The following is a 27,680-nucleotide window of genomic DNA, read 5'->3' as shown; positions in this document are numbered from 1 at the left end:
GGAGCAATGTTGACTCCCATAGCACCCTGGAGCTCGCCATGCACTGGTAACTACCCACATATTGCATCACTCATGACATGATCTATGACATCATTGATAAAAATGACTGCAACCTTTGAAACAACATCACATATGACAAGACTGTGCATGGCGGGTGTGTGAGTTATAGTTACCTTAGGGCACAAGTTGTAGTTACTTGAGATAACCATAACTGGTGAATTTCAGTGGTTTTGTTTGATAAAATGGTATGTTATAACTGACATTCTCACCTGACTATAACGTCCCTATAACCTCTTGCTTTTTCAGTGATATATATATATATGGTGAGAAATATGTTCTCCCTTGAAGCACAGCGCCCCTCCTGCAAACAGATGCCTGCTTCGAACTCATCCACCTACTACAGGTTTTCAAAATGCTTTTATTGTTGGGAACGGGACATTCTACCTACGAAGGATAATGAGATGCACTTCCAGGGACAACATATCCCATAATGCTTTGTCAATAGAGTCTGCACTAAGCCAAGCCCACTGAGGGCATTTCTACTAAATAAAAATAAAAAGCACATTATGGAAGTGGATTGTTTGAATGCATGTTCCCTTCAAGCCCATGAAGAAGAGGCGTTTAAGCCTCGAAACGCGTCGGCATGAGGACACTCTAGGATGCATGAAAGGCAGGCTGCAGCGAGGCTAAAAGAGCTGAATGGCAAGGGGTGCTGTCGTGTGCACCTGTCAATGCTGGGGCATCTTTGGCGAATAAAATTTTATCACGGCGGCCCGCCGTGGAAAGGAGCACCATTTCTTGATGAATGGAAGGCCGTGGTGAGAAATATGTTCTCCCTTGAAGCACAGCGCCCCTCCTGCAAACAGATGCCTGCTTCGAACTCATCCACCTACTACAGGTTTTCAAAATGCTTTTATTGTTGGGAACGGGACATTCTACCTACGAAGGATAATGAGATGCACTTCCAGGGACAACATATCCCATAATGCTTTGTCAATAGAGTCTGCACTAAGCCAAGACCACTGAGGGCGTTTCTACTAAATAAAAATAAAAAACGCATTATGGAAGTGGATTGTTTGAATGCATGTTCCCTTCAAGCCCATGAAGAAGAGGCGTTTAAGCCTCGAAACGCGCCGGCATGAGGACACTCTAGGATGCATGAAAGGCAGGCTGCAGCGAGGCTAAAAGAGCTGAATGGCAAGGGGTGCTGTCGTGTGCACCTTTCAATGCTGGGGCATCTTTGGCGAATAAAATTTTAACACGGCGGCCCGCCGTGGAAAGGAGCACCATTTCTTGATGAATGGAAGGCCGTGGTGAGAAATATGTTCTCCCTTGAAGCACAGCGCCCCTCCTGCAAACAGATGCCTGCTTCGAACTCATCCACCTACTACAGGTTTTCAAAATGTTTTATTGTTGGGAACGGGACATTCTACCTACGAAGGATAATGAGATGCACTTCCAGGGACAACATATCCCATAATGCTTTGTCAATAGAGTCTGCACTAAGCCAAGCCCACTGAGGGCGTTTCTACTAAATAAAAATAAAAAGCGCATTATGGAAGTGGATTGTTTGAATGCATGTTCCCTTCAAGCCCATGAAGAAGAGGCGTTTAAGCCTCGAAACGCGTCGGCATGAGGACACTCTAGGATGCATGAAAGGCAGGCTGCAGCGAGGCTAAAAGAGCTGAATGGCAAGGATTGCTGTTGTGTGCACCTTTCAATGCTGGGGCATCTTTCTATACAAACCTAACTTAAACTACGCAAACATTATAATTTCTAAAGCTATCACCCCGGCTACACCAGCACATCCCTGGCTAAGCGGGCCCGCCGCCAAGTAGCGGCTTGCTTCACCCACCCACCTGTCGCTGATAATTGTTGAAGGCGCAGCGGCCTGCCACCAACCTCTCTGCAGTTCCCGGCCGGCACTCCCTTTCACCACCGAGTCAGGAGGCCTCAATGGTCCCATGGGGCGTCGCACATCCTTACCAAGGTAGACAAGTCCTTTCACAGGCCGCCAGAAGCCTGAGCAGCCAGTCCATGAAACCTGACCCAGTTCCACATCCTCCCCCACAGCCCGCACCGCACTGCCCAGGCCGCGGCACGGCGCCGGGGGTGCCACTCACCGCTGCTCGACATCCATGGCGCTGGGGAGTCTCTGGGGTGTCACCACCAAGCCCAACGAGGCCCGCCCACAACAGCAGCACTGCTCACCGGGCAGGAGCGGGACCAGGGCGCACCACGCTCTGCCGCTCCCCTGGCGATCTACACACTCTGGATTCCCCACATCCACTGTCGCCTCAATCCTGGAGTCACAGAAGGCTGAGATGCCCTTCTGGGCAGCACGGCGGGCAGGATAATTATCGGATGGCTAGTCTTTGCACGCCAGGCCCTGGTTAGATCCGTTTGCCTCTGAAGAGAATGTGCAATGTCATCAGTTTTGCACGTTGGAGTTTCGAAGGCGGCTCTCACTCAGAGACGCTTTTCGTCTCAGGTGGAGCTCAGGCCTCTTGTACGCCTTTCCACCCATACTACTGCTGCCCAGAGTTCTCAAGAAGATCAGGAGCGACCGGGCCCAAATCATTCTTGTGGATCTGGACTGGGCGGTGGAAGTTTGGTATGCCGAGCTTCTGAAAATGAGCATCGATCCTCCGATCAGGCTGCCCCTTCAGGAGGATCTTCTGTCGCAGCAGCAGGATATTGTTATATTTGGCTGACGACTGGATACTGTTATATTTTGGAGCTATGATTTTCCTTTGAATTAATAAATGGAAAACACATCTGAAATGGGGTTGCCTATGGATTTGATTCTTGAAAAACAATAATTGATTGGATACCATAGCAGATACATTGACGCTCCTTTCCATTTGTAGAGTTCATTTTTGAGGAGTGGGTCTTTGGTGGCGGGACCTAGTAGAGTTAAGCGTCATTTATATAGGACTTCGTGATTTGTTCAAACAAGTCTTTGAATTGCTCACCAGTGCGCTTGGTTGTTGTGCCCCCATCGCCTACAGGAAAAAGACATTGTATTGTGATTAATATCAGACATTTTGTACTACCAGTAAGCCTCCATTCTGCATTAGAATGTAAGGATATTCTTTATTTTTTTTCTTTATATGTTAAGATGCTAGGGATTCTGTGATGTGGAGAAATGTTCTTTCATTCTAACTGCAATATTTCTTTATATAGACACACTAAAGGATTTTATTATGAATGCATGTAGATGAATAAAGATTAAGGGTTGACAGAAGAAACACAGATGCAGCTTAAAAGGAGGATAGAATGAACGCTATACCAAGGTGGAACGTGTTTAGTTGTTCTGATGTATAACATTCATCTAGGTTTTGGGGCAGTGAACCCCAGCCCCCTTGCAGCTAGTTAGAGGTTTTCATCTATTTGAACTCGTACAAAGCCCTTTTATCACTCTGTGGTTGTTCAGTTTGTTATCTTATGTAGTAAATCACGATTAGGAATAGCATTTTTTGTAGCATAAAATAAATAGCAGTCAAACCTATCTTTCTTCAAGTTCTACTCCATGATCCAAGCCAGTTCTTTAATGTTGTCTTTGTTCTTCTCATTAGGAACAGCAGGTTTTGCAGGGGATGTTGCAGCTACCAAAATAGTGGAGCTGTCCAAAAAGAATCGCGAATTGTCTGCTGAAACCGAGAAAGAAAAAACGAAAGTTAAACAATTGAGCAACAGAGTGAAAGAGCTTGAAAGAGAGGTAAGGGTATCTTTTCAACATTGTCCTTAGAGTCGGTGTATTTGCGCCAGTAATCGGAGATTGATAAGTGTTGCTTTTATTCTTGACACCTGAACCAATGTACTGGCGGTCAGAAGTTTAGGGATATCACTGAACATGTACTGACAGAACCCCCATTTATGACTTAGATCCCTGTCATCGCTCAGTCACGGTCACGGATGTCTCTCTTCCTGCCATACAAGTGACAGACACTGATTTGCACTTCGCTCCAGGGTTTAAAATGAATTCTGCTAAATTTGAGATTTTCCCACTAATTAAGTATGCTGCAATCACTGGAGCCCATTGACTATGTCAGTTTCCTCCCAAGTTTTGTTACTTGGGTTTTGCAGCTCTGCACAATCGAAGAGGTTTAATGACATGTGGAATTAATAAGTTGTATCACAGACCAGTTGAGTAAGTGGAATAAGTTGTTGTTCTTGATTATATGCAGAGTTGTGGTGTTTCTACAGTCATGCCCTACTATGCTCCATCTAGCACTTTGAGGAATCGTGAGGGATTATATATGGGCGGGCAAGGCATCCTGAGTTTAGTGGCCCACATTACTGTTGTGAAAGAACTATTTGCTCTCCTGCTCTTCAGAATTTTAAATTATTGTCACTACTCAGTTTTATGAAATGGTTGTCTGGTTTAAATAGCACCTTTCCTCCCCAACTGAAAGATTGGAAAAGGGTTTGACAGTTCTTGCACATACAGGTCAATCCAACTGCGACATCTTATTTTATACAGTCTTGGTGGTATCTGGCTGTCCACCCGGTAGTGCTGTGATTTATGCACTCACTAACATAGCTTACTCAAGGAAAAAGTCACTTTGCTTTATCGGGCCATTTGCAACCACCAAATCGTATGTAACATCCCAGCAGAAGTGGAATTTAGATTTTGGCTTTTCATTGACTGATACCCAATGGAGAAGATGTTGCTCTTTTTAGTAAGTGCACGTAACACAAGATATCAATTGAATTATTACAAGATCCTGCATAGAGTATAAGCTACAGTGCGCAAGCTAAACCCACCCTTTCAAATGTTATTCCTAGATCCCTGATCTCTGTGAGCCTATTTTAGGTCTGATGTTTTTTTTTATTTCTCCAGTATTGTATCTTTCATAGATTCACACAGTGACGGCTGGTGAAGTTCGAAATTGGTTGGCTTAAAATGAAGGCATGCCTTTGCCTGAGCGAGTGCAACTGTCCTGAGGGGTGTTTGGGAGGGGTTTCAAGAGGGAGCTAATGGAGGCAAGCAACATGGGTTCCCACCAGTGGCGGCTGGTAAAGTTTGAAATTGGTGAGGCTTAAAATGAAGGCATGACTTTGTCTGAGCGAGCCAATTGTCCTGAGGGGTGTTTTCTTGAGGGGTTTCAAGAGGGTGCTAATGGAAGCAAGCAACATGTATGTACACTTCTGCTACTGAAGGATTAGGAGGGCAGACTGAACAAAGTCTGTGCATGGATGGCATCTGTGCTTGAAGAGAGTGCCTGGAAAAGACCGTAAGGAGGATGTGCTGAAAGAAGAAGGTGGCGGGACACTGAATTAAGAGCTTGAAGGAAATCTGTTCCACGTTATCTGAAGTTCTGCAGTAACCTGCGGGTAGATCAACGGTGCAAAAACCTGAATAGATGGAAGCATTGTATTATGAACTTAGAGAGAATGGATGCTTAAGCAGGCTAGATGTAATTGCACCTTGCAAGAACCTGGAGCGATGGAAGTACATAGGAGCCTGGAAGGACAAACTAGATGCAGGAATCTAGAAGTAGGGGACTACTGCATGGCGAGCAGCACCACAAGAGTTTGGAGGAAGGGAAGGGTTGCAATAAGCAGGCAAAATGCAAGCATTGCAAGAACCTGAAGGGGCAAAGTGCTGCAGGAAGCTTCTTAAAGAGCAGCACTGGATGATGCAGACCAGATGGAAGCAGCTACAGAAGTCAAGTGCGAGAGTAGTGTAGCATGAGCTCTTAGGGTGGGAAGAGTTACAGGAGCCTGGGAAGAGGTGCAGAAATGTGGAGCAGGATTGCTGCAGCAACCTGGAGGACAGGAGTTCCAGAGGAAGGCAAGTGCTTCCTGAGCCTGGGAAGGCAAGTGCTTGCTGCAAGAGACTCGAAGAAAGAAAAGGCTGTTTGAACCCAGAGACAGAAAAGTGAAATGGGAGCCTGAAGGGAGGGATGACTGCAGGGAACTGGAAGGGTTGAAGCAATGTAGGAGCATGGAAACCAGAAACGCGGCAGAAGCCTGGAATGAGGGAGGCACTGCAAAACATTACATACAGAACAAAGTTCTGGAAATGCCAGGAAAAATGAGTGCGATATCAGTCAGGATAGAGGCTCAAAGGTGTCTGAATGACAAGTAGGGTGTGCTGCAGAGAGAAGTGATGAGAGAGGTTGTGTCCAGGACTGACAATAAAGGAACAAGTCGAGCAGGACTCAATAGTACAAAAGGAAGAAATGCTCCAGGCATTTGTTGGGAAGGAGCTCTATTGGTAAACAAGAATGGGCTTTCAGTGCTCGCAAGAATGATGACAAGAGTTTTGGCACAGATGCAGCACGATGGCAGATTCCTTCTCGAACCATTTTAAATGGGCTCAATTGCACTGCTGCGGTTATTCCTGCTATCACTGAGGGAATTCCTCTTCATTGCATTTATGGATTATGGACCTGCAATGTTTGAGGATTTCCTCTGTGCTGTGGCAGTGATTACCTTTGCTATAAAGTGGCATAGAAGGTGTCACACATCATACATTAGATATGGAAATATCGCACATGAGTAAACAGAAAACTTTGCAGTGCTGCTTTAATTTGATGATTCACTCACCTCAAGCAGCCTGCAATTCAGAGTTACAAGACGGAGTGTATAAACTAAACTGCTGTCTTCAGCTCTGCAGTGAGTGCAATCTCTCTTGCAGAGTCTAATCAGCAGGATTTCATGGCAGCAAACTTTGAAAACGTGGAGAGCTATTAACTGGATTCTGCGCAGTGGGTCACCGAAACTCGAGCTGATACACTGCGCAGAATCTGAATCCAGTGCTCAGCATCGTCCTGTATCCTCCAACCCCACCCTTCACCAACTCGTCACAGAGTGGGGTGGGTCAATGAGGCCCTCTGAACCCATCCCACCCTGTGACGAGTTAGCGAAGGGTGGAGTCAGAGGCATGGTTCCACACCTTGACTGACGTGAAGCCCCTGGCGCTGCAGGGCTTTAGCCTAAAGCGCCCGGGGCAAACTTAAAACGTCCTCAAGGGGTGGAGCTCAGCCCACAAGGCTATTGCTTTGCTGGCCTTTTGACCTCACAGACCTCAGGGATGTAAACTTGTCAGCCTGAGAGGAAAGGTTGCGCAAAGTGAGCATGCATGCCATTCACCTGTGACTGTCCGTGACAAATGGTGAGTGCTGCCTGTGTGTAAGAAGTATGTTAAGTTGTGTGTGCGTGTGGGTGTATGTGTTAAGAGTACTGTGGCCACAAGTTCTAATTTAAGTCTGTGCATTTTTTTGTACAAGTACTTTTCACTTAATTTAAGGCAGAAAAGGACAGCAAAATAAAGACAGGGGCAGCGCTCTTACGCCCAATAGAGCGAGCCGCCCCTGTATTCACATGCTTTAATTTTCCCCGTCATCATGGTGTGAGTCCCACAGTAACAGTAATATAAGCAGTGTTAAAGCATTAGCAGTAAAACCCCATTAAAAACAATAGACACTGGTAGCTAGTTCACATTGTTTTAAAGCATCCAAACTTCAACCAATCAGAACAGAGACCCAGAATTACTCTTCCCCTGCCAAGCCAAAATACCTCAGATTTCTAACCGCATGTTGTGTGATAGGGAGTCTCCCTGAGCTCTGCTCAGTCAGTGTTTCCGCTGCTCTACTTTTCAACTTTTGACCTGACAACTATCCAGTTACACTTCAACCCTTCAAAAAACATCAGAGGCACTGTGGATTTGATTCACTTTAGCTATTTTCTTCTTGTCTGAGGTCAAAAAAGGCTTTTCAGACCTTGTAAATCCTGTGGGAGGTCTAGGGTCTTCTCTGAAAGACCCCCACATGGAGTGCTTATATTGCATATATCCTCAACACATGCCAAAAGAGTGCAAGTATTGTTGCACTTTTTCAGCCTAGACCCTCAAGGACCGTGAGGCCTGCCTGCTTCTCTGGTTGCGGAAGAAGAAGACTCACTCTTAGTCTGATTCAGATTCAGAGTGCGAGGAGAAGGGTAATTCCTCCTCAAGATAAAGAGATGAAGGGACGTCATCTTTCTCTGAGAGAGACTCAAAATAATCTAAGTCTCATAACAGGGAGACCAGCAGAGAGTCAAGAAGCAAGGAGTCGGCTGGTTCATGGAAAAACTATCTCCTCACCTTCATCTGCTCCTTCAACTCCATTCAAGTAGCCGCTGAGGAAGAAAACCCGTCTGTCAATGGATCTATCTATGAAGAATGCCCCGACGACGACCGCTGTGATGACGGCAACATCGACTACGGCAACGACCAGAACGACTACAACCTTTTCCTCGTCATCGATGAAGACCTCAATGGCAAGAATTTCATCAACAGCTGTAGCAGGGTCGTCATCCTCTTATGTATTTATCTCGATGAGGATTACATCTGGGGCTACGTCGTCGACGGCAACTTTGACGATCGTGTCAACGGCAGTAATGGATACTTTGTACATTTCTCACAAGGGCATGACGTCAATTATGCTGCAGGAATTATCTAAAGTATCCCCATTGCCTCCAGTACGCCTATTGGAACTACAGCCGTCAGGGGATGAAAGTCTTTTTGGACCAGCTTATAGCCCATCTCAGCTCAATGTCAAATGTCAGGAGACTGAGGATGAGGAAGCTGAACAGGAACATCCCTCGTATTTGGAAGGTCACTCCATGATCAATGACTATTTTAAGAGGTTCCTGGACACTATTGCCCTGAACTCAGCAGCCACCTCCAAGGCAGGACATTCCTGAGGTTTCCTCTACTCTTAAGCATCCTCCCACGCCTCGCAGAAATAGACCGGTGCTCCCTACCATCACTATAAGGGACACACTAGCTGACTGTGACGGAGTTCAACAGACTGAGAAAGGATAAATTCCTCCAGACTCAAGAGATCATCTTGAATGGGTTGATTACATTGCTCAGTTGTAGGATTCACCCATTCCTCCTCCTCCAGATTCTCCGTCAGAAGAAATTGGTGGATATCACAACATTTTTTAAAGAGCGTCTAAGCGTTTCGACCTCCCTCTGCCTGCAAAGCATACTGAATTTCTTTTATATGATTTTAAAGCTGAGGCCCTCAACGAGATCCATACCTATAGTGGATTTTATCTGGCAGGAGGGTTTAAAACTTAAGAAAATGCCAGCTTCAGTGGCAGCTGTCATCCCTAAGCTGGATAGAAAATACAAGACTCAAGAGAACTCACAAAGTTGCCTTATAGGCCAGCCCAGACCATACTCTGTTATAATGAAGGCTTCTCAGAGGCATGCAAAGAATCCATTTTCACCGTGCACTGCTCCTCCTGATAAAGAAGGACGCAGGCTATACAACATGGGTAAAAGATTCTCTGCCATGGCGGCAACTTTCATTAGAGCCTCCAACGCTCTAGCCATCCTTGGGAGATATGGTCGTCAGATGTGGTCTGACTTGTCACTGCTCCTTGAGCATCTCACGGAGGATAAGAAGAAGGAGCCCGAGAAATCTTCATGGAAGGGGAAATGGCCTTATCGGATATAATAGATGTAGCCATCGATATTTCAGCCACGGCCTTTCGGCAGATGGCAGGGACAGCAATTTTAAGTCACCAAGGATGGCTGAAGGCGACGTCGTTTCAACCAGACGTTCAGTCAAAGATCCTTGATATACCCTTCCACTGGGAAAATCTCTTTGGGAAACACATGAACGATTCCTTGCAGTCCATAAAATTGGACACTGAGATTGCTCGTTCACTCGGCACTTTGCAGCAAAGGGAATTCCATTTTTTTTTATAGCGAAGGAAAATTCACTTCCTGACCGCTCTTTCAACAGGTGAAATATGAACCCTACTCGCAGTAGGAGTTTTGAGCTCCATATCCGGCGCAGCAATCTTATAGACCTACTGCAGTGTCTGCCTACTCTAGGCAATTGGTGCGTCGGCGTCCTACAGCTGGAGGAAAGTCTCAGGACAATTCCAGGAGGCAATGATGTAAAGCAGGCTCCTGTCGCCTCAGTCCCAACTCAATTCGGAAATCCTCAATCCAAATTCTTTAACCACTGGAAGCTCATCTTGTCCAAAAGATGAGTGTTGGATGTAATCCAGCATGGTCACACCCTGAAATTTGATCAAAAGCCTCCCAATCTCCCTCCGCACAAGTCTGCACATTGTCAAATGGCAAGTTTGAAGAGGAAAATTCAATCGCTACTATCCAAACAGGCAATAGAGGAAGTTCCTCAAGGCCAGCGCGATTTAAAGATTCTATTCCAACTTCTTCCTCATCTGAAAGAAGTCTGGAAAGTGGAGGCAAGTAATATATTTGAGACTATTGAACAAGTTCATCAAAAAACAGCCCTTCAGGATTTTATCTCTTCAAGAGTTTCTGCAACTGGTGGATAAAGGGGCCTACATGACTTGCCTGGATTTGCTAGGCGCATACTTTCATATCCATATATGTCCAAAACACAGGAAGTATCTAAGAGTCAAGGTTGCAGGATGATATTACCAGTTTAAAGTGCTCCCTTTTGGATTAAGGTCGGCTCTCAGAGTCTTCACCAAATGCATGGCTCCAGTGACAGCTTTTTTCAGAAGTTCAGGGCACCAGGTGTTCTCGTTCGTGGATGACTCGTTAATAAATGGTCCTTCTCTTTGCATGGCAAAACAGTCGACCAAGGCCTGTCATGAACTTTGGAAGTCACTAGGTTTCAACTTGAACAACAAAAAAATCCTCTCTCACTCTGTCCAAATCAACGGTGTTCCTGGATTTGATCCTGGACACAACAGTTTCAAAAAGCCTTTCCCACAGAGGAGTGGATTCTCCGTCTAATATCAATCACAGAATCCCTATCTGCAAAAGAGTTCACTTCTGGAAGGAAATTCAAGTTCATTTTGGGGATGATGTCATCCTGCATCACATTGATTTCCAACTGTTGTCTTTGCATGCAGCCTCTACAGGAGCAGCTGGATCCTCAGTGGGTACAGTGCAGAGGATCCTTTGCAGACATGACAGCAATCACGCCATCAGTGAGGTCCGCAGTGTCCTGGTGGATGGTCTAGGAACATATCTCACAGGGTCTTTCGTTTCTTCCTGTGATTCCCCAGGTGGTAATGACAAAGAATGCTTCCCTGGAGGGATAGGTAGCACATTTACAGGACTTGGAGGTTCATGGAAAATTGTTCAGTCAAGAAGGTCTGTCACACACAAACCTCCTGGAGCTGAAAGCAGAGTTCCTGGGTCTTCAAGCCTTTCTTCTCAGACTCCGCAACTCATCTGTTTGGGTGAGAACAGACAACACCACAACCATGTTCTATCTAACCAAACAGGGATGGACACAATTGCAGCCTCTATCCACACAAGCGCAACAGATTTGGAAATGGTTACTGCTCAACATCATTTCCTTAAAAATAGAATGTGTCCCAGGGGTACAAAACGAGTGGGTAGATACTCTAAGCAGAGCCAACTAACAATGCCACGAGTGGGAACTAAACCACCGACAGCAAAGGTGAATGTTTTAGCATTGGTGCTCTCGAAACCTGGATCTGTTCGCCACTCGTTGCAACAAGAAGTACAGCCTATACACCAGCAGATACCCTCAACCAGGGTCCTGTGGAAACTCATTCCACTTCACATGAACATAAATGTATGCATATGCTTTCCCTCCATTTCCACTCATTCCCAAAGCCATACACCAAATGAAGGGAGAGCCATGCCGTCTGATACTCATAGTACCAACGTGGCCAAGGCAGAATTGGTTCACCGAACTTCTTTACCTATCAGTGTGCCTGTACATACCATTCCAGCCAACGGGGAACCTGTTGTAGATGAACGAGGGGCAGGTTGTTCATCCGCAAATCCGTTCTCTGAATTTATCAGCTTGGCTCCTTGCGACACAGAGTTCGGTACTCTTAGTCTCTCAGAAGAGTATGCTTCGATTCTACAGAATGCTCGTGCTGCATGTACAAACAAATGGTATTTCACAAAGTGGGAAAGGTTTTGTTCTTGGTGTACATCTCATTCTTGTCACCCTCTCTTTCGTCTACACCAGAGCAGATTCTCACTTTCTGCTGCAACTGGCAAAACCAGGACTCATCCACGCATCTATTAAGGTTCTTAGTCTCCTTTTGAGCCGATACATACAACGGATTACAAATTTCTCTCTTGGAAGTATACCTTCATTTTAGCTATAACATCTGCAAGAAGGATAAGTATGATCCAAGCTTTGACAATCTAGGAGCCTTATTTGTAATTTCGGGAAGACAGGGTAATCCTTTGGACTAACTAAAAATTCATACTAAAGGTTCCCACATTATTTCACCTCAATGAACCTGTGGTTTGGCCGACTTTCTTCTGTAACCCTTTATTTCTTACAGAGAGGGCTTTGCATTCTTTGGACATCAAACGTTCTTTAAAGTTCTGTCTGGAAAGAACTAAAACCTAAAGGAAGTCAAACCAACTCCTGATCTCCTTCGCACCACCAAGAAAAGGACAGGCTTTGTCGTGGGCAATCATTGCTTGCTGGTTGTCTGTGACTATAGCTTTCTGTCATGAAAAGGCTGAAAGACCACTATTCGCAAAGAAAAAAGCCCTTTCTACACGTAAGCTACTCACCAACCCATGCAGCCACTTATACACAAAGTGAGAGACTGATACAGATATTTACATATTTAAACATTACTCACTAAGCCATATATTCACTAAGATACACTTAATCAGTCAGTTATACAATCAATTTTTCAAAAACAAACCATACATTTAGACACTTATATACCCATTTATTCTTCCATCGACCTTGAGATATACATATATAAAACATGTAATTTTCAGAAAAACACACATTCACTGGATGATGTCATCAGTGATGTCATTTGAGATGTCATCAGTGATGTCATGAGTGATCTCACTGACCATGTCATGAGTGATGTAATATGTGACGTCATCAGCAGTGCATTGCGGGCGCGCGAGTTATAGTTAGCTGAACTAACTATAACGGGGGAATTTCAATGGTTTTGTACGAGTGAAAAGTCCAGCTAACTATAACGCCCCTGAAACCTATGGTTTTTTCTGTGAATTTCTAAGGTTTTTTAAATGCTAATTCCTAACTATAACGTGCCTGAAACCTATGGTTTTTTCAGTGAATTTCAAAGGTTTTTTAAATGCTAATTTCTAACTATGCCTACAGAGATAGGACATGTGAAGAAAGAAGAAAAAACGCACAGAAAGAAAAAAAAGAAATGCAGAAAAAAGCAACAGAAGTCCTCAAAGACGAAGAAAAGTGCAGGAAGAAGAATAACGTACAGAAAGAACAAACAGAAGAGCAGAAAGAAGCCTTGTTGCAAAATCATCCTGTACCTTCAACTTTTTCAGACGGATACTGGTGGTAACTGAGTCTGACTAACCAGTCCTAGAGCCAGTGCTATGTTAAAAGACACTCAGAATACAGTGAAAACACCTACATACACTAGGGAACACTATGCGTTGGGGTCCCCCTGTGATCAGTATGACCTCCTCTGTAAGCCCCTAGTATATAATAGGGCAGGGGATTAAAACTACCTCTTAAAACGCGCCACAGGGCGTGTTTGCACACGTTAACTCATGCCCCGTCCCCTCCCTTCACCACTGTGTAAACACGCCCTGTGGCCGTTTTTAGTTGGGAGATTAAGTTCATTTGAATCCTGAGGGTCCCTAGGGTCCAACTAGCCCAATAGGTACCTCCAGTAAGCGCCACAGAGCTGCATTGCAGAGAGGTGTAAAAAGTGGCACGGCCTGGACCACCTCTCTGCAACGCAGCTCAGTGGCGCTTACTGGAAGCACCTGGTGGGCTAGTTAGCCTCCAGGGGCCCTCAGGATTGAAGGGGAATTATTTCCCCAACTTAAAACGCGCTATAGGGCGTGTTTGCACACGTCACCTCAGGCCCCGTCCCCTCCCTTCCCCACTGTGTAAACACGCCCTGTGGACGTTTTTTAAGTTGGGAGATTAAGTCCCCTTGAATCCTGAGGATCCCTAGGGGCAAAATAGCCCACTAGGTACGTCCAGTAAGCACCATTGCAGAGAGGTGTAAAAAGGGGCACGGCCTGCACCACCTCTCTGCAACGCAGAGCAGTGGCGCTTACTGGAAGCACCTGGTGGGCTAGTTGGCCCCCAGGGTCCCTCAGGATTGAAAGGGAATTATTTCCCTAACTTAAAACGCGCCACAGGGCGTGTTTGCACACGTCACCTCAGGCCCCGTCCCCTCCCTTCACCACTGTGTAAACGCGCCCTGTGGCCGTTCTAAGTTGAGAGATTAAGTCCCCTTGAATCCTAAGGGTCCCTAGGGCCAAACTAGCCCACTAGGTACCTCCAGTAAGCGCCACAGAGCTGCGTTGCATAGAGGTGTAAAAAGGGGCGTGGCCTCAGAACACCTGTCTGCAACGCAGCTCCCTGGCGCATACTGGAGATACCTGTTGGCTTAGTTGGCCCTCAGGGACCCTCAGTATTGAAGGGGAATTAATACCCCAACTTACAACTGGCCAGGGGCGCATTTGCAGAGTGCTGCAAGGAGGGGGCGTGGCCTCCGGCGTGATGCCGGTCTATTATTTATTTTATTTTTTTAAGAAGGAGGGCTGTGTGGCCCCCTTTCTTTTTCTAATTTACTGGCCCTGGGGACCCCATCCCCCAGGGCCTGCACCCTAATTTTCTTTGTTGAAAAAATATATTTGGCCCTCCCAAGGCCTTAATCGGCCCCGGGGACCCCAACCCCCGGGTCATGGCCTTTTTGTTTTTTTTATTCTTTAGGAGGGGGCTGCGTTGCCCCCCTCCTCAGGCCACTTATGGCCCCATCCCCCGGGGCCGGCCTTTGTTTTTTATTATTTTTAAAAAATATATATTTATAGAAACACCTAGGACATACTGGACAAACCGTATGTACCTATCACCATGACGATTTGCGTGATATTCATTAAAAGGCGACTATGCATAGAATGAAACCACATGGAATGTATTTACACCGCTAGTGAAGCTCTGACGTGTCTGACACCCTACCGTGCCTAATCCCGGCGCCCCCGCCGGTGGGTACTCTCCAAGTAGACACCCTTGTCGTTTATTTATACAAACATGGGTAGCTATTGACGGGCACATTTAATATACACGCACACCAAGCCATTCAAAGGAGATTCGACAAAAATTCGACCAAACTATGCAAGAAACCCCCCTCACGGTTAATAAAACACACATCCACCGCCGGATGTGTAATACTTTTTATTTTACTCTCTGGAAAGGAGACAAACCTCACTTGAGAGTCACAGACTGCTCCTGGCTGAGCCCAATGCTGTGTTACACCCACCAGTGCCCGTCGAGTGCCTCACACCTCTGTGTTGTATTCCACCAGCTAGTGCGTATGCTATGACACTCTCTAGCCCATGTGCACTGTAACACCACCCCGTGAATATGTCATGCCACACTTGCCTTCGCACGGGTTATATTGCCCCATCTAACGTGCCTTCCTCGATGCCTATGTTATAACGCACAGCGCTATGCCATACATATTACAATCTGGGATCCATATCTTTGCCACAGTGCATATGCAACGTTACACTCCCCAGCACATATTTTATATTACAACTTTAGAGACTAGTTAGGTTACACAACACTGCCCTGTGCATATTCGACTCCAAGGCGCATATCGCAAAGCACGCGCTAGTGCCTGTGCTATCTCGCGCTCTCCAATGAATCCGTCATTGCGCACAATGTATTGCATATTATATTTCACGCCCAGTTCATCTTATATCACACTTTTTGGTGCATAGTTTATACCATATACTATATCTAGTTTTCATTTTCAATCGTGCTCTCAGGACTATGTTCTATATAACACTGCGTCCACCTACCCTTTTCACGGGCATTACATTTTGCGATGGGGGGTGGAGGGTCAGGGGGTGTTTCTGCCAAGTGAGCCCGGAGTCACAGTCACAAATGTCCTCTTCTTCTGTCCTCTTCTTCCTGAATAAAAGTGAGATTATGCTGCATACTTGTTCATATTTTAAGTAGTTCGCACAGACACACATTTTAAAAACAATAAAGTTCCTAATACCCACCTTCTCTGAACAGTTAGCTTGCTGCCCCATCCACCTCCTCCCTATCCTCTGTTGTCTGAATCCATGGACTAGCCTCCTCCCTCCTGCCATGCATGGTCTGATGTGCTGCCAGTGCCCTCCATTTAGCATGATGTACCAGTCCACTCCTCCTGCCCTCCTTTGCCCAATTCTATGGCCCATCATTGACCTCCTGCTTAGCCTCTGTGCTTAGCTTGCTGCCCCTATTCTCCTTCCCCCTGCCCTCCGATGTCATGGTGCATGCCCCTGCTCCATCCTTTTTGCCCACCATGTTCCATGGACCTGCCACTCCTATCTACTCTGAGTGTTCTGTTGAGCTGCCACTCCCCTTCCATCTGCCTAGCATTGTCAGATGACTGTAACCTGTCCCTGCCACCTCCACCCTGCCTGTCCACATGCCATGCCCCTATCCCCTTCCTCCTGTCCTCCATGGTCCATTTTACTGCCACACCCTTCTGCCCTCCCTGGTCTGTTGTGCTGCAACTGCCCCTCCTGCCTGCCCCACGCGGTCTGTTGTGAGGCCCCTTCCCCTGAACTCTCTTGTCTGTGCCCAGGTCCTGACCCTCCCTTCTATCCTCCATGGTCCTCTGTGCATGCCCCTGCACCTTCCTTCTTGCCCATCATGGCCATTGTGCTGCCACTAACACTCCTGCTTGCCATGCATGGTCTTCTGTGCTGCCATGGCCCCTCCCACCTTTCCTGTGTGGTCAGCTAGCTGCCCCTGACCCCCTCCCACCTTCCCTCCATGGTCTGTGTGTATGCCATCATAGTCTCATTGTTGCTCTCCATGGTGTGTCTTGTTTCTAGTGCCCAACCTGCCTGGCGTCCATGGTCATCTTGCTGCTCCTGCCCTGCCCCCAGCCCTCTGTTTCCATGTGCAGACCCCTATTCCCTCCCTCTTGGCTTATCTGTTCCATTGTAATGCCCCTGATCCGTCCCTCCTGCCCTTTATGGTCTGTTATGCTGCAGCTCTCTCTCCTGTCTGTCCATTATGGTCAGCTAGCTACCATTGCCTCTTTCCCCTCAGTTCTCTGTTGTCCATGTGCATGGTCCTGCCCCCTCCCTATTGCTTTCTATGGATTGTTGTGCTGCACTCCCGTCCCGCATGCGCTGTGTGGTGTATTGTGCTGCTGCAAACCCTGATGCCTGCCCTGTAGGGTCAGTTTGGTGCACCTCTCCATGTCCCTCCTGTCCTCTGTTATCCGAGTCCATTCCCTACCCCAATTCCTCCTGCCTACCATGATCCAATGTACCATACTTGCGAACATTTTGAACTTGGTAAGAGGGAGATTTTGAAAAAAAACTGGGGTATTGATTTTCCCCTTTGAGTTACATTGAAAAAGAGGAGATTGTAGACAGGAGACAGATCAAATAAAGCCCATTTGAGCTGAAAAACATTGGACGTTTCCTGGCTGAAACGGGTCTGTTCGCATGTATGGTTGTACTACCACTTCCTCTTCCTTCTGCCCACAATGGTCTATTATATTGCCACAGCCTCTCTTGCCAGTCCTGTATTGTTGGTTTGTAGCCCCTGCCACCCTTTCCACTGCCCTCCATAGTCTGTTGTGCTGCCACTGCCCTTCCTGCCTGCCCAGTGTGGTCAAATTGTTGCATCTGCACTCTCCTACCTGCCTTCAATTTTCAGAGTCCGTGCCCCTGGCCTCTGCCTCTCAACAGTATCCCAATGAACAACTAGATTGCTAACATTCTATATTTATTACAAAAGTGTGGAACTCCTGACGTCATCTTGATGTAATCAAAACTGTAATACCTAGAGTATTTCCTTTAGAAATTACATATATGAGAGGGTCTTATGTGCATCAAAATTATGCTTAGTGCTCTGAAAAACTAAAATGAGGACATATTTTCTGAGTTTTCAAATAGCGACAAAGAACTTTTAAATTATTTGTAATCTTTATGTTTTTTTATCCAGTTGACCACTAAATATTGCACCTAGGGGAGAGGATGTAGTGTTACTTCCAGAGCTGCAGATTTTGCAACTGGGGAACCAGGTTGGAGTTTCTGCTTCAGCTCAACATTCTGTGATTCTTGTCAAATCACTTACAGGCACATGCATCAAAGCTATTTGCGATCGCAAACGGCGCGAATCGCAAAAATCGGCCGTTTGCGATCGCAAAAATAGCTTTTGCGATGCATGAAACAACTTGCCACTCGCAATTTAAGAAATCGCAAATTATTGTGATTTCTTAAATAGCGATTGCATTTAAGGAATCCATAATTGAGATTCCTTAAATGCAATGCATTACAGTTTCCAAAATAGCGATTTCGCTATTAGCGTGAGCAAATTACCATGAGGCTGGACCTCATGGTAATTTGCGAAAACTTAGAAAAATGCACTTATTTGCATTTTAATAAGTTTCATGTTGCCCACACACATGCCCTTAGAGCATGTGTGTATGCAACATTTGTGCAGAGTGAACATACATGGGTGCAACAGGGTGTCATTTTGACACCCTTGCACCATGGAAATTGCGGGAGCAATTTGCGAGTACCTACTGGTACTCGCAAATTGCTCCCGCAATCTCTAATTCATTCCTATGGGCCTGGAGGCCCATAGGAATGAATGGGAAGACATTCCTTAATTGCGACTCGCAATTTGCTAGTCGCAATTAAGGAATTTGTGGGAATCGCTATTTCTTTAGCGATTCCTACATGCATAGGGTTTTGCTATTCCTTAATTGCGATTCCTTAATAATCGCTATTAAGGAATCGCAAAACCCTATGATGATGCATGTGCCTGTTAATCTCCCCATGTCTACAACCAAAATTAATTTGATCTTGTGTGATGTAACCAATGCTCATGTAAAGCACTCCAATACCTGACAAGTCTGCACTATATAAAACTGCAAATACACAAAAAATAAGTGTTTTGCGCACTTCTGTCATTGGGCTACATGTGGGCTACATCTGGGTGATATTTGTGCTGCATTTGGGCTCTTTTGTCTCTGGTGGCCATCTTGGGAGATTTATTTGTTATGAAGTTTCCTAATTTCCTCATTTACTGCAGTCTCCTCAGTAGGAAATACTTTCAGTTTTTTACTTTGATTCCATCAAGAAGGTATTTAGATATGTCACACATTTGCCATAAATTCTGAAGGTTAGCACTCTAGTTGCTCATTAGATCACTGTAGTAAAGCTACTGCTCACCAGGGAAGTCTGCTGCTGGTATTGAAAGTGCATGTTTCAGTTTGCATGTCAGAATTTTTTAATGAAATAGAAGAGGATTTGAGAAGTCACTCAAAATGTGCCCTAATTTTTCTTTCTGCAGCACTAATCATACTTTCTATGGCAAAATGAACCCCCTCATTTTGTTCCTTTTTAAATTAAATGTTTTAAGAGGTACCACTTTATTCCAACCAAGATGGCTTCAGGTGTGCCATACGTTTGTCATAAGTAGGACTGTTAGCGCTCTAGTTGTTCTTTAGAACACTCTGGGGAAGCTGCAGTAGAACACAAAGGAATCAACTGACAGTCTCTGCCCTTGTTGGATGTACATGTTTTACTGAGAATGTCAGACTTCATTCTCACATGACTGAGAAAGATAATGTGAATTTACAGAAAATATGCTCTCAGTTTAGCTTATAGATCACCTTCCAAACCTCTGTGGGAAAATCATGAGAAAATAGTTTTCTCTCAAACATGATTCATGATATCACAGCAGAAGGCTTTTTCACATGGTAAAATCACCTTAGAACACACCACAATTCCTAAAATGAGTATGGTACCATCAACAAATGATTAATAATGTAACTAAAGTCTTAAAACCTTCTATTAACTGCAATGCTTTTTAATGAGGTGCTATCATGTATATTGGTCCCAAGATGGCTGCCAACACTTCTTGGATGAAGTGCTGACAGCCAATCAGATCTCACGATGAGATGCGTGGTTAGGCTCCGCCCAGATATATATGTGATTTTACTTTTGATTTTCTCAGGAACTAATGAACGGATGTACACCATTTAAGCAAAAGGCACGAGTCTGAAATGAGTACTACTTCTTTGCCAAATTTGGTGTAATTCCGTTCAGCACTTCGGGCTGTAGCTGCGTCAACAGGTCCTATGGGAAAATGCATTGGGAAAACGCGTTTTGGGACCCCCCCTTTTTCTGGGCCCCCTCTTGACGAATCACTGTGAAATTTTCAGGATGGGAGCGGACCGGAGCTGGCCAAAAGTTTGGAGAATTTCGCGAAGATTCATCAATCGACGCCAACTATTATTCCAAATAGAATGTTGCGGATTTCCTATGGAAAATAGGCCCTAACTATAACTACCTACTGGCGACTGCCAGTAGGTAACATATATATATATATATATATATATATATATATATATATATATATATATATATATATATATATATATGTATGTACCATATATATATTTGTTCAGAGACATCATTCATAATCCAGACACAAAATTCTACAGCAGCAAAATTCCCACAATGCAGGGACCATACTTGGGAACCAGAGCCTTGAAAAATGCCCCTGGCTTACGGGGCAAAACGTATTGGCTATCTTGCTGCTCACTCTATAAAGTAGCAAGCACCAAAGAAAATAAAAGTAACAGAAACAGCCCTCTGAAAAGAAACACGTCGCTTTATTTTCACTCTTGGAACTTTGTCATAGTATGTCCTTATGAGATTCTGGCAGATTGTGATTAATGATGAACAATTAATAATGAAATGTTTGGCCAAATAGGGCCAGATGAGCTACAAAAGTTATCATAACAATCTAAGGTGATTAGTACTCTGTAACTTATACAGTTGTAACCCCAATGAGTAGCAGACCCCACCCTCTTAGCCAGAATGCAACCAGCACAACACTATTCCTTTGGATGAAGAAATTACATTATATTTATAACACAACCTGAAGGGCCTTACTTAAATATCAACGACAGCAGACCAACAACTAGATGGCTGACTGAAAGCCTGCATAACTAAGTGATTATGTATTTATTATTTTAACAAAATAAAAAGGTCTTTGGTAATGCCACTCCTAAAAATAATACCAGTGTTTAGTCTTCCAGAAATAGTTTTTGTTCTTTTGCTAGTTATTTTCTCCCTTTTAAAGTCCATTTACCATTCTGATTAGAGGTACAATCAGGATTTAATGTTTCTTCCTGATCACTGCATAGCTTAGAAGGGGTTCTTCCTTATTACATGTACTGCAGTTACTTGTTTCCTTTCTAGACTGTTCAACAAAAAGAGATTCACTGTAGGATAGCTGAACATTGGATAAAACATTTTAGGACACACAGCGTGACCTTACTTTATTTGCAGGCCTCCGCATAATGTTTATTCTATTCAGCATTATTATGGCATAAAGTAATACACCCAAATTGTGCTTCCAGGTGTAATAACTGCCAGTTCCCTTGCAAGGATAATGCATTCTTGTTGTTGTTGAAAAACATCTAAACCCCACACCCTCAAAAGCAGTAATTGTGGTTTTATAGTTTTGTTTATTGGTAAACTCATTCAGCCAAACGCTAAATCACCCACAATTTGCTATGAATCGCTGGACGTTTGTAAAGTATTGCAAAATTGCCCTTCTTGTATATATTGCATACCAGAGAGGTATTTTACAGTACTGTCAGGGCCAGGCTTTGCACTCAGCTATCTTGTATGCACCTCTCAAACAATTTACTCATGATTACAATGGCCTTTCACTATTACTGAGTCCAGAAGCAGATGTGTAATGGTTTAATTTACAATGCCCAGTTTCTGATCAATCTGCATATATTGCAGTGCAACTACTCCTGAATGAATTGATAGACTGAGGTAAGAGGGACATTCACATTTGGGCTAATATATGATGAGGTTGACAATATCTCAAGCCAGTGGCTGTAAGAGGTGGAAACCAAAAAGCCTAGTGGTTTGAAGTGGGCTTTAGCAAGGTCTACTTATTTATATGGTAAAGTAGTAGTTACAATGGATTTGTGAACAACAGACAATTAACAGTGCATAGATGAGGCCTAGAAAGAAGAGCAGAACACAACTAGCAAAGGAAACGTTATTTGCTGACAGATTAGTTGAATTTTTCCTGCAGACTTTGGATCAAAACTGCAGTTTAAGGAATTAATATACCATAGATGAAACCCCATTATCAGAAGAAACATTACATTGTTGTTTGTCTTGTGACATCTGTTGGTTTATATTGGTATTCATCTAGCACAGACCAATTTGAAAAGCATTAGACCCCTGCATTAATGGGGTTTAGGAGCTGATTCAAGATTTTATATATCACATGTGATTTATTGTTTTTTTTTCCAGTTCTGCATTGCACATGTCATGTTGTGCAGTTACATCACTCATTTTAAACAGTTTGAAACACATGGGATTAGGTGTTTTACTAAGAATCAAATGCTGTTAGTCAAGTTCTGAAACTGGCATAAGATTCTAAGTCTCCAGGTTCCAATGCCAATATGGTTGCCACTAGAATATGTTTGGCGCTTTAATTTGTTTATGAGATTTTTTTGTATTGAACAAAAGAAACTCTGAGACATGAGAGAACTTTTAAGAGGACAACAGTGCTTAAAGATTTACCAACAACAGTAAGAGGAACATAATAACATGCTACTGTTTGTGTAATGAGCAGATGGGCCGTCAGTTTACTAAAAATGACTTAAATGGAGATGCAAGCTGCGATCCTTCAGATATCATGTAAAAGTTACAAGGACAAATTTGCATTACAAGAAAGGGAACTTTGTTTGCCATCTTTCATACCTTGCACCACACTTGCAGTTTTAGTAAGATTTGGTCTTCGTGCTTTGTGCAAATTAGTATATGAACACATTTGTCTAAAATGTTACATATACTGTTGATCTTTATTGTATTCAGCTGCAGGCAACCTTAACCAATCCTCCGGCTCTAAGTGGAAAAGATCCAGGTGCCCGTCATACTACCCCCAGGAACACGGAAGGAGCTGTGGTATGAGCATTTTAACTCACAGAAACATCTTTACTGTATGTGTTTGTATTGTGTGTATTGAATACCTAACTGTATTGTTCGGGATGGCTCAAAGAAGGTTTGATTTAGGGTCTGTTTAAACAGTTCCAAGGATCACAGGTTCTAGAATATTTTGCACCTTAATTGGCCTTGCTTGAAGCAGGAGAATGCATGGGTAGAATTGTGATATGCCCAATTGTGATCAGCAGATATGCCCTTTTTAATGACATTTGCATGTTATGAGAGCATTTATCCACACATTGTCTTTTATGGGTTAATTACTAAATAGTGATTCCACTGCTCCACATGACATAAAGAATTGGGCTTATAAGTAAGGGACAGAGATTCTTAAAAATCTCCCATTTCAAAGGGGTTATTTGTGTTTAGGGATTTGTAGTAGCTTGGATATGACTTTCTTTGTGGGTTGATTTTTGTTTTGATCATACAGTATCGACAGATGGAGAAGGTGAACTGCAAATCAGTAATCCGATTCCCCAATAAACAAAGTAGCCATTAGCTCACATTTACTTCCATTGTCGTATGTGGCATGCCCACTGAGAAATTATGAATTACTGGGGGTACTGGTAATTATGCATCAGATACCCAAGTAATTCCTCGTTTCTCTTGTAGTTTTAGGTAGATGTTTTGGCTTCTTTCAACAGCCAAATTCCTGAGTGAAATGTACCAGGTCTACAGATCTACCACAAACCTTGTAAATCATGATGGGACTGGTAACTGTGCTACTGACCCCAATTTGAATTTTGCAGACTTCTTTCAGAATTGGTCTTCTGTCTCTTTAGTAGTTGAGAATCCTGTTGTTAGATGCTTGTAAAGGAGCCCCTTTTGCTTGTGGCAACTCCACTGTGAAGAAGTCAGGGGGCGTCTAATCAATCAAAGTGTCCCTCAGTAGATTTTCAGTTGATTTTTCTATATTCTTACCTACCTGACCTTCCTTAACGACCTCCAACCAGAGAGTAGTGTCCAGCAACGACCTTGATCTTCATTGGCCCTCAATTACAGGATTTGTGTCTTCCATGCTAAAAGTAAGTCCATGGCTTGTACTCAGATGATACTGGTTAGGTCCTCTTGGATGGAAAATTCCCTCCTACTTGGTTATGAAACAGCTGGAGAGGTTTTCTACATGTTCTGCCTAAGTAAGCCAACTGTAATCACTCATGTTCCAGTTTAGTTTCAAGGGAGTAGCCAACATAAATATGGTTATTATATCTGTAGTAGTTATGGTTTTTCTTCTGCTCCATAAAAATCTGCTTTAGCAAATGACCAGCAGTCCTACTCAAGGAAAGAGATAACTGTCCGTCTTAGATTAGTTTGAGGTTTGCATATCCTATGGTACCTGACTGCGAGGGGTATGTGCCATAATGGAACTAGTCAGCAGCTTGACAAAAGCAACTGGGTGTTCTAAATTGTAGAATGTCTCAGTCTCCTGTGTTCCTTGGTGCAAATCCAACTATGAATAGAGCATGTACACCACTGCTTGCAACAAGTTGCCTGCTCCTTAGATACTGGTAGCATTTTTTCAGCCTGTTTGTTGGACTATAACTAGGGGCGATGGGATGGCTCCTTTACCCAACTTGGCACCAGAACCTAGGAAGTTCTCTAACTACAACCACATGCACATTATTCTGAAAATGTAAACTTCATCACAGGATCTCTCCTTTTACACTTCGGGGTGTTGGCAGCAAGTTTAGCGGTGTGCTATATTTCAACACAAACAGTTCATTGGAGTACCGATCAACAGGGTATCACTACTACTACTACTGCTCTTCAGATTCTGGAACTAAAGATCTACTACAGTGTACTACTCTGTCCCTTTTTAACTTCTGTCAGGCCTGATATTTTATTTTCCACCAATGGAACTTGACAACCTGCAAGTCTACTCGAAGGCCTACATTTTTTGACGTTGACAGCAGATCCCTCTCCTGTGTTGTCCAGGGGAGGCATCCAAGGCATATCCCCACCAATAGGGTGGACACTGTTCCCCTAATAGGGCGCTGGGGGAAACTCATAGTTCAGGTGCAAAAGCGTTTTATTTGAATCTCTGGTGCTGAGGTAGTGTACGAATCCTATCATGCCATCCACAATAATCATGATCATTTCGACCAACACAGTCTGTGTGACAAGTCACATGGGTGTTGTGTGTCTGGGATACCTTATACAACTCTTCTTCCTGTCAATGATACCCTTCTGGACTGAGTAATGTTAGCATTATATCAGCAATTATCACTGGTATTGATGCATACCATCCTCCCTCAAGAAACACACGGCCGGCATCGTGCCATGCCAGTCTTAACTCATATACTGGAAGCATTATGCGTCCAGGAAAAGGGTAGTTGCATAGGCCCATTTTCAAAGTAACGTAACACCCTTTGAGATCCTCTGCATTCCCCTGAAACTGTCTAGAACTACTGTGCATGGAATGGGAAGCCTGCAGCCATCCGTGGAAAGTTCCAATCAGGTCTGAGTGACTTGAGAAATTTGATGGCCTCCTTCACATAAGGAAAAAAAAGGGTTTTGCTCTCAAGGTCTAGCCACAGCCGAGCAGGCTATAATATGGCAAATTTCACAAATAATCTCTGGCCTGTGCATATTACCAGTTTCTTGTCATGTTTTTTCTTCTTACTTCAGATCCTCATGTGCTCACGAATGTCATGCAGATGGTCCCCCGACTCCTCTCCGCAAAGCGCTAATGCATATGTTCTAGTACCTCCATGGCTGAGTGTTAAAAGTAGGCTTGCCACAGCTGATGTCGGGCCATGTTTGGCGTACAGCTTTGATTATTCTTGACCTGAGTTTTCTGAATAACTTCCTGAATTTCCAGCTGAGTTCCATTCACAGTCTTTGTTCATTGGATTAGTTTTAGATACTATCAATATTAGTCTTGGATGTACACTTTCTAGCTTTGACAGTATTCTGCTATCTCAACGCCCTGGCTTTCTGCATTCAGACCTACCCACGTGCAAGATGCCATGTGCATTCTCTCCAGTGATGCCTTCATTTTCAATGGTCCTAGCACTGGAATAACCTTTCAGTCTGGATCAGTGGCAGTTGGTGACCGGCAAAAATGGTGTGGCGACATAAACAAAATACAGTAAAAATGCATACAAATAAACAAACATTTAAAAATTTAAAAAGAAACTAAACTTACCTTAGCCTGCAGCAAGTCCAGTCCCCGGGTCCAGACTCCTCCGAGCGCAAGGTCCCACAGCTCCCACAGCTCCTTATCCAATCCAGATGCTGCCCTCATGCTGTTAAGCGAAATGAGTTAAGTGTCTGGAGCAGGCTGTCTTAGCCCTCTGATGAGCACTGCATGCCTTTGCTTGCTTTCCAACCCAGCTATATAAGACAGCTGGGTTGGAGAGTTTGAATTGCGCATGTCAGTTTGGCTGTAGCAAGGTAGCTAGCCAAACCGACATGCGCACTTCAAACTGAAGGGGTCACTCGTCATTGCTGCCAATCAGAAGTAATGATGCAGTGGCCCCACCCTGCCCTCTCCGTTCGGCAGAAATCTGGAAAATAAAATGGTAATAAAAGGATTTTAATACCATTTTAATTTTCAAGCTTTCCATGCAGCAGTGTGGGGGGCGGAGCTCCTCCACTCATAAGGAGGAAGCGCCGCTGCTCTGGATACTGATCTCCTCTAAAGGCTCCTATGGTCTGTGGTGGTGGATGTACCTGGACAAGCTTATCTGTGGCAGACCATTTTGCTTTCCGCAGATTGAACGCTGTCTGCTGTGATTAAACAGGCTTAGTAAATGCCTGTAACAAAGCCTGAATCAGTCCATAATACTACATTATGAAACTATACTTGTAACACCCCCATGAGAAAGTAATGATCTCCGTGATGGTTATCCAGAATTTTAAACCATAATGTAAGATATGCATTTTTTTAAATTTACAATAATTCTAACAACAAAAAATTCAATGTGAGGCAGTTCTCCATCTCTTTTGTAAGACAAATTACTCAATTAGCCTGCATTTTGAAATACATATTATTCAACTAACCAAATCAAATTCAATAAAGTACACTTGGTCTAAAACCATCACTTTAGCAGTGTGACTCTAAAAATAAAAATAAACCTGGTAATGTTTTTCCTGTAGTTAGACCTTAAAAGAATGAAAACTTATCCTACCACCTTAATAATTCTGGAAGCCTGCCCTATCCTATCATGCACAGGAGGGAGTTAGTCTGCTGTGTTTTCTTAGCTCACTGATCAAGACCCAGGAACACTGCTGATTACTATTTTTTTCCAGATACAAAGTATTTTTCTCTCCACCTTCTGTGCTCAAATTACAATGTCTTTGGCTATTAAGTAATTCATCCATATTGCAATTCATTATACCAGCTTTCTCTGACAGGTGTCCTTCGAGTAGTGGGAAAACATCCCATAAAGTCTTCATGGTCTGACTTCTGGATCCGCACGCCACTATGTTTTGCACCATCTGTTAGGTAATGTCTTACAGAGGGACAGAGAGGAGGTTTGCGAAAGCTAACATTCAAGCCAGCAGAGCTGGAAAAGTACTCAGGTCTGCTCTTTAAGGCCTTTTTTTCAGTGAGATCAAGGGGACAGCAGTCCTCCGGCTGTGATAAAAATCACAATGTTCTTGTTTCCACAAATTCTGCGATATAGACATAGACCTGACAAATGGATTCCTTAGGCATTTTAAGAGTTGTGTTGTTGGATTCCCACCT

General features: G+C 44.0%; 1 protein-coding gene across 1 annotated transcript in view; it reads left to right on the top strand.

Annotated features, from left to right (window-relative positions):
- CCDC13 (coiled-coil domain containing 13) overlaps nt 1–27,680 on the top strand; it is a 244,721-nt gene that overhangs the window by 38,779 nt on the left and 178,262 nt on the right. The window contains exons 4-5 of the mRNA XM_085628796.1: nt 3,579–3,721; nt 22,862–22,951. Coding sequence (XP_085484922.1) covers nt 3,579–3,721; nt 22,862–22,951 — 233 coding nt within the window. The remainder of the gene's footprint in view (nt 1–3,578; nt 3,722–22,861; nt 22,952–27,680) is intronic.

Source organism: Triturus cristatus, chromosome 10, assembly GCF_964204655.1.
Source record: "Triturus cristatus chromosome 10, aTriCri1.1, whole genome shotgun sequence".
In the NCBI taxonomy this organism is placed as follows: Eukaryota; Metazoa; Chordata; class Amphibia; order Caudata; family Salamandridae; genus Triturus; species Triturus cristatus.
Note: the sequence above shows the minus strand (reverse complement) of the source record. Positions and strands in the feature narration are given on the sequence as shown.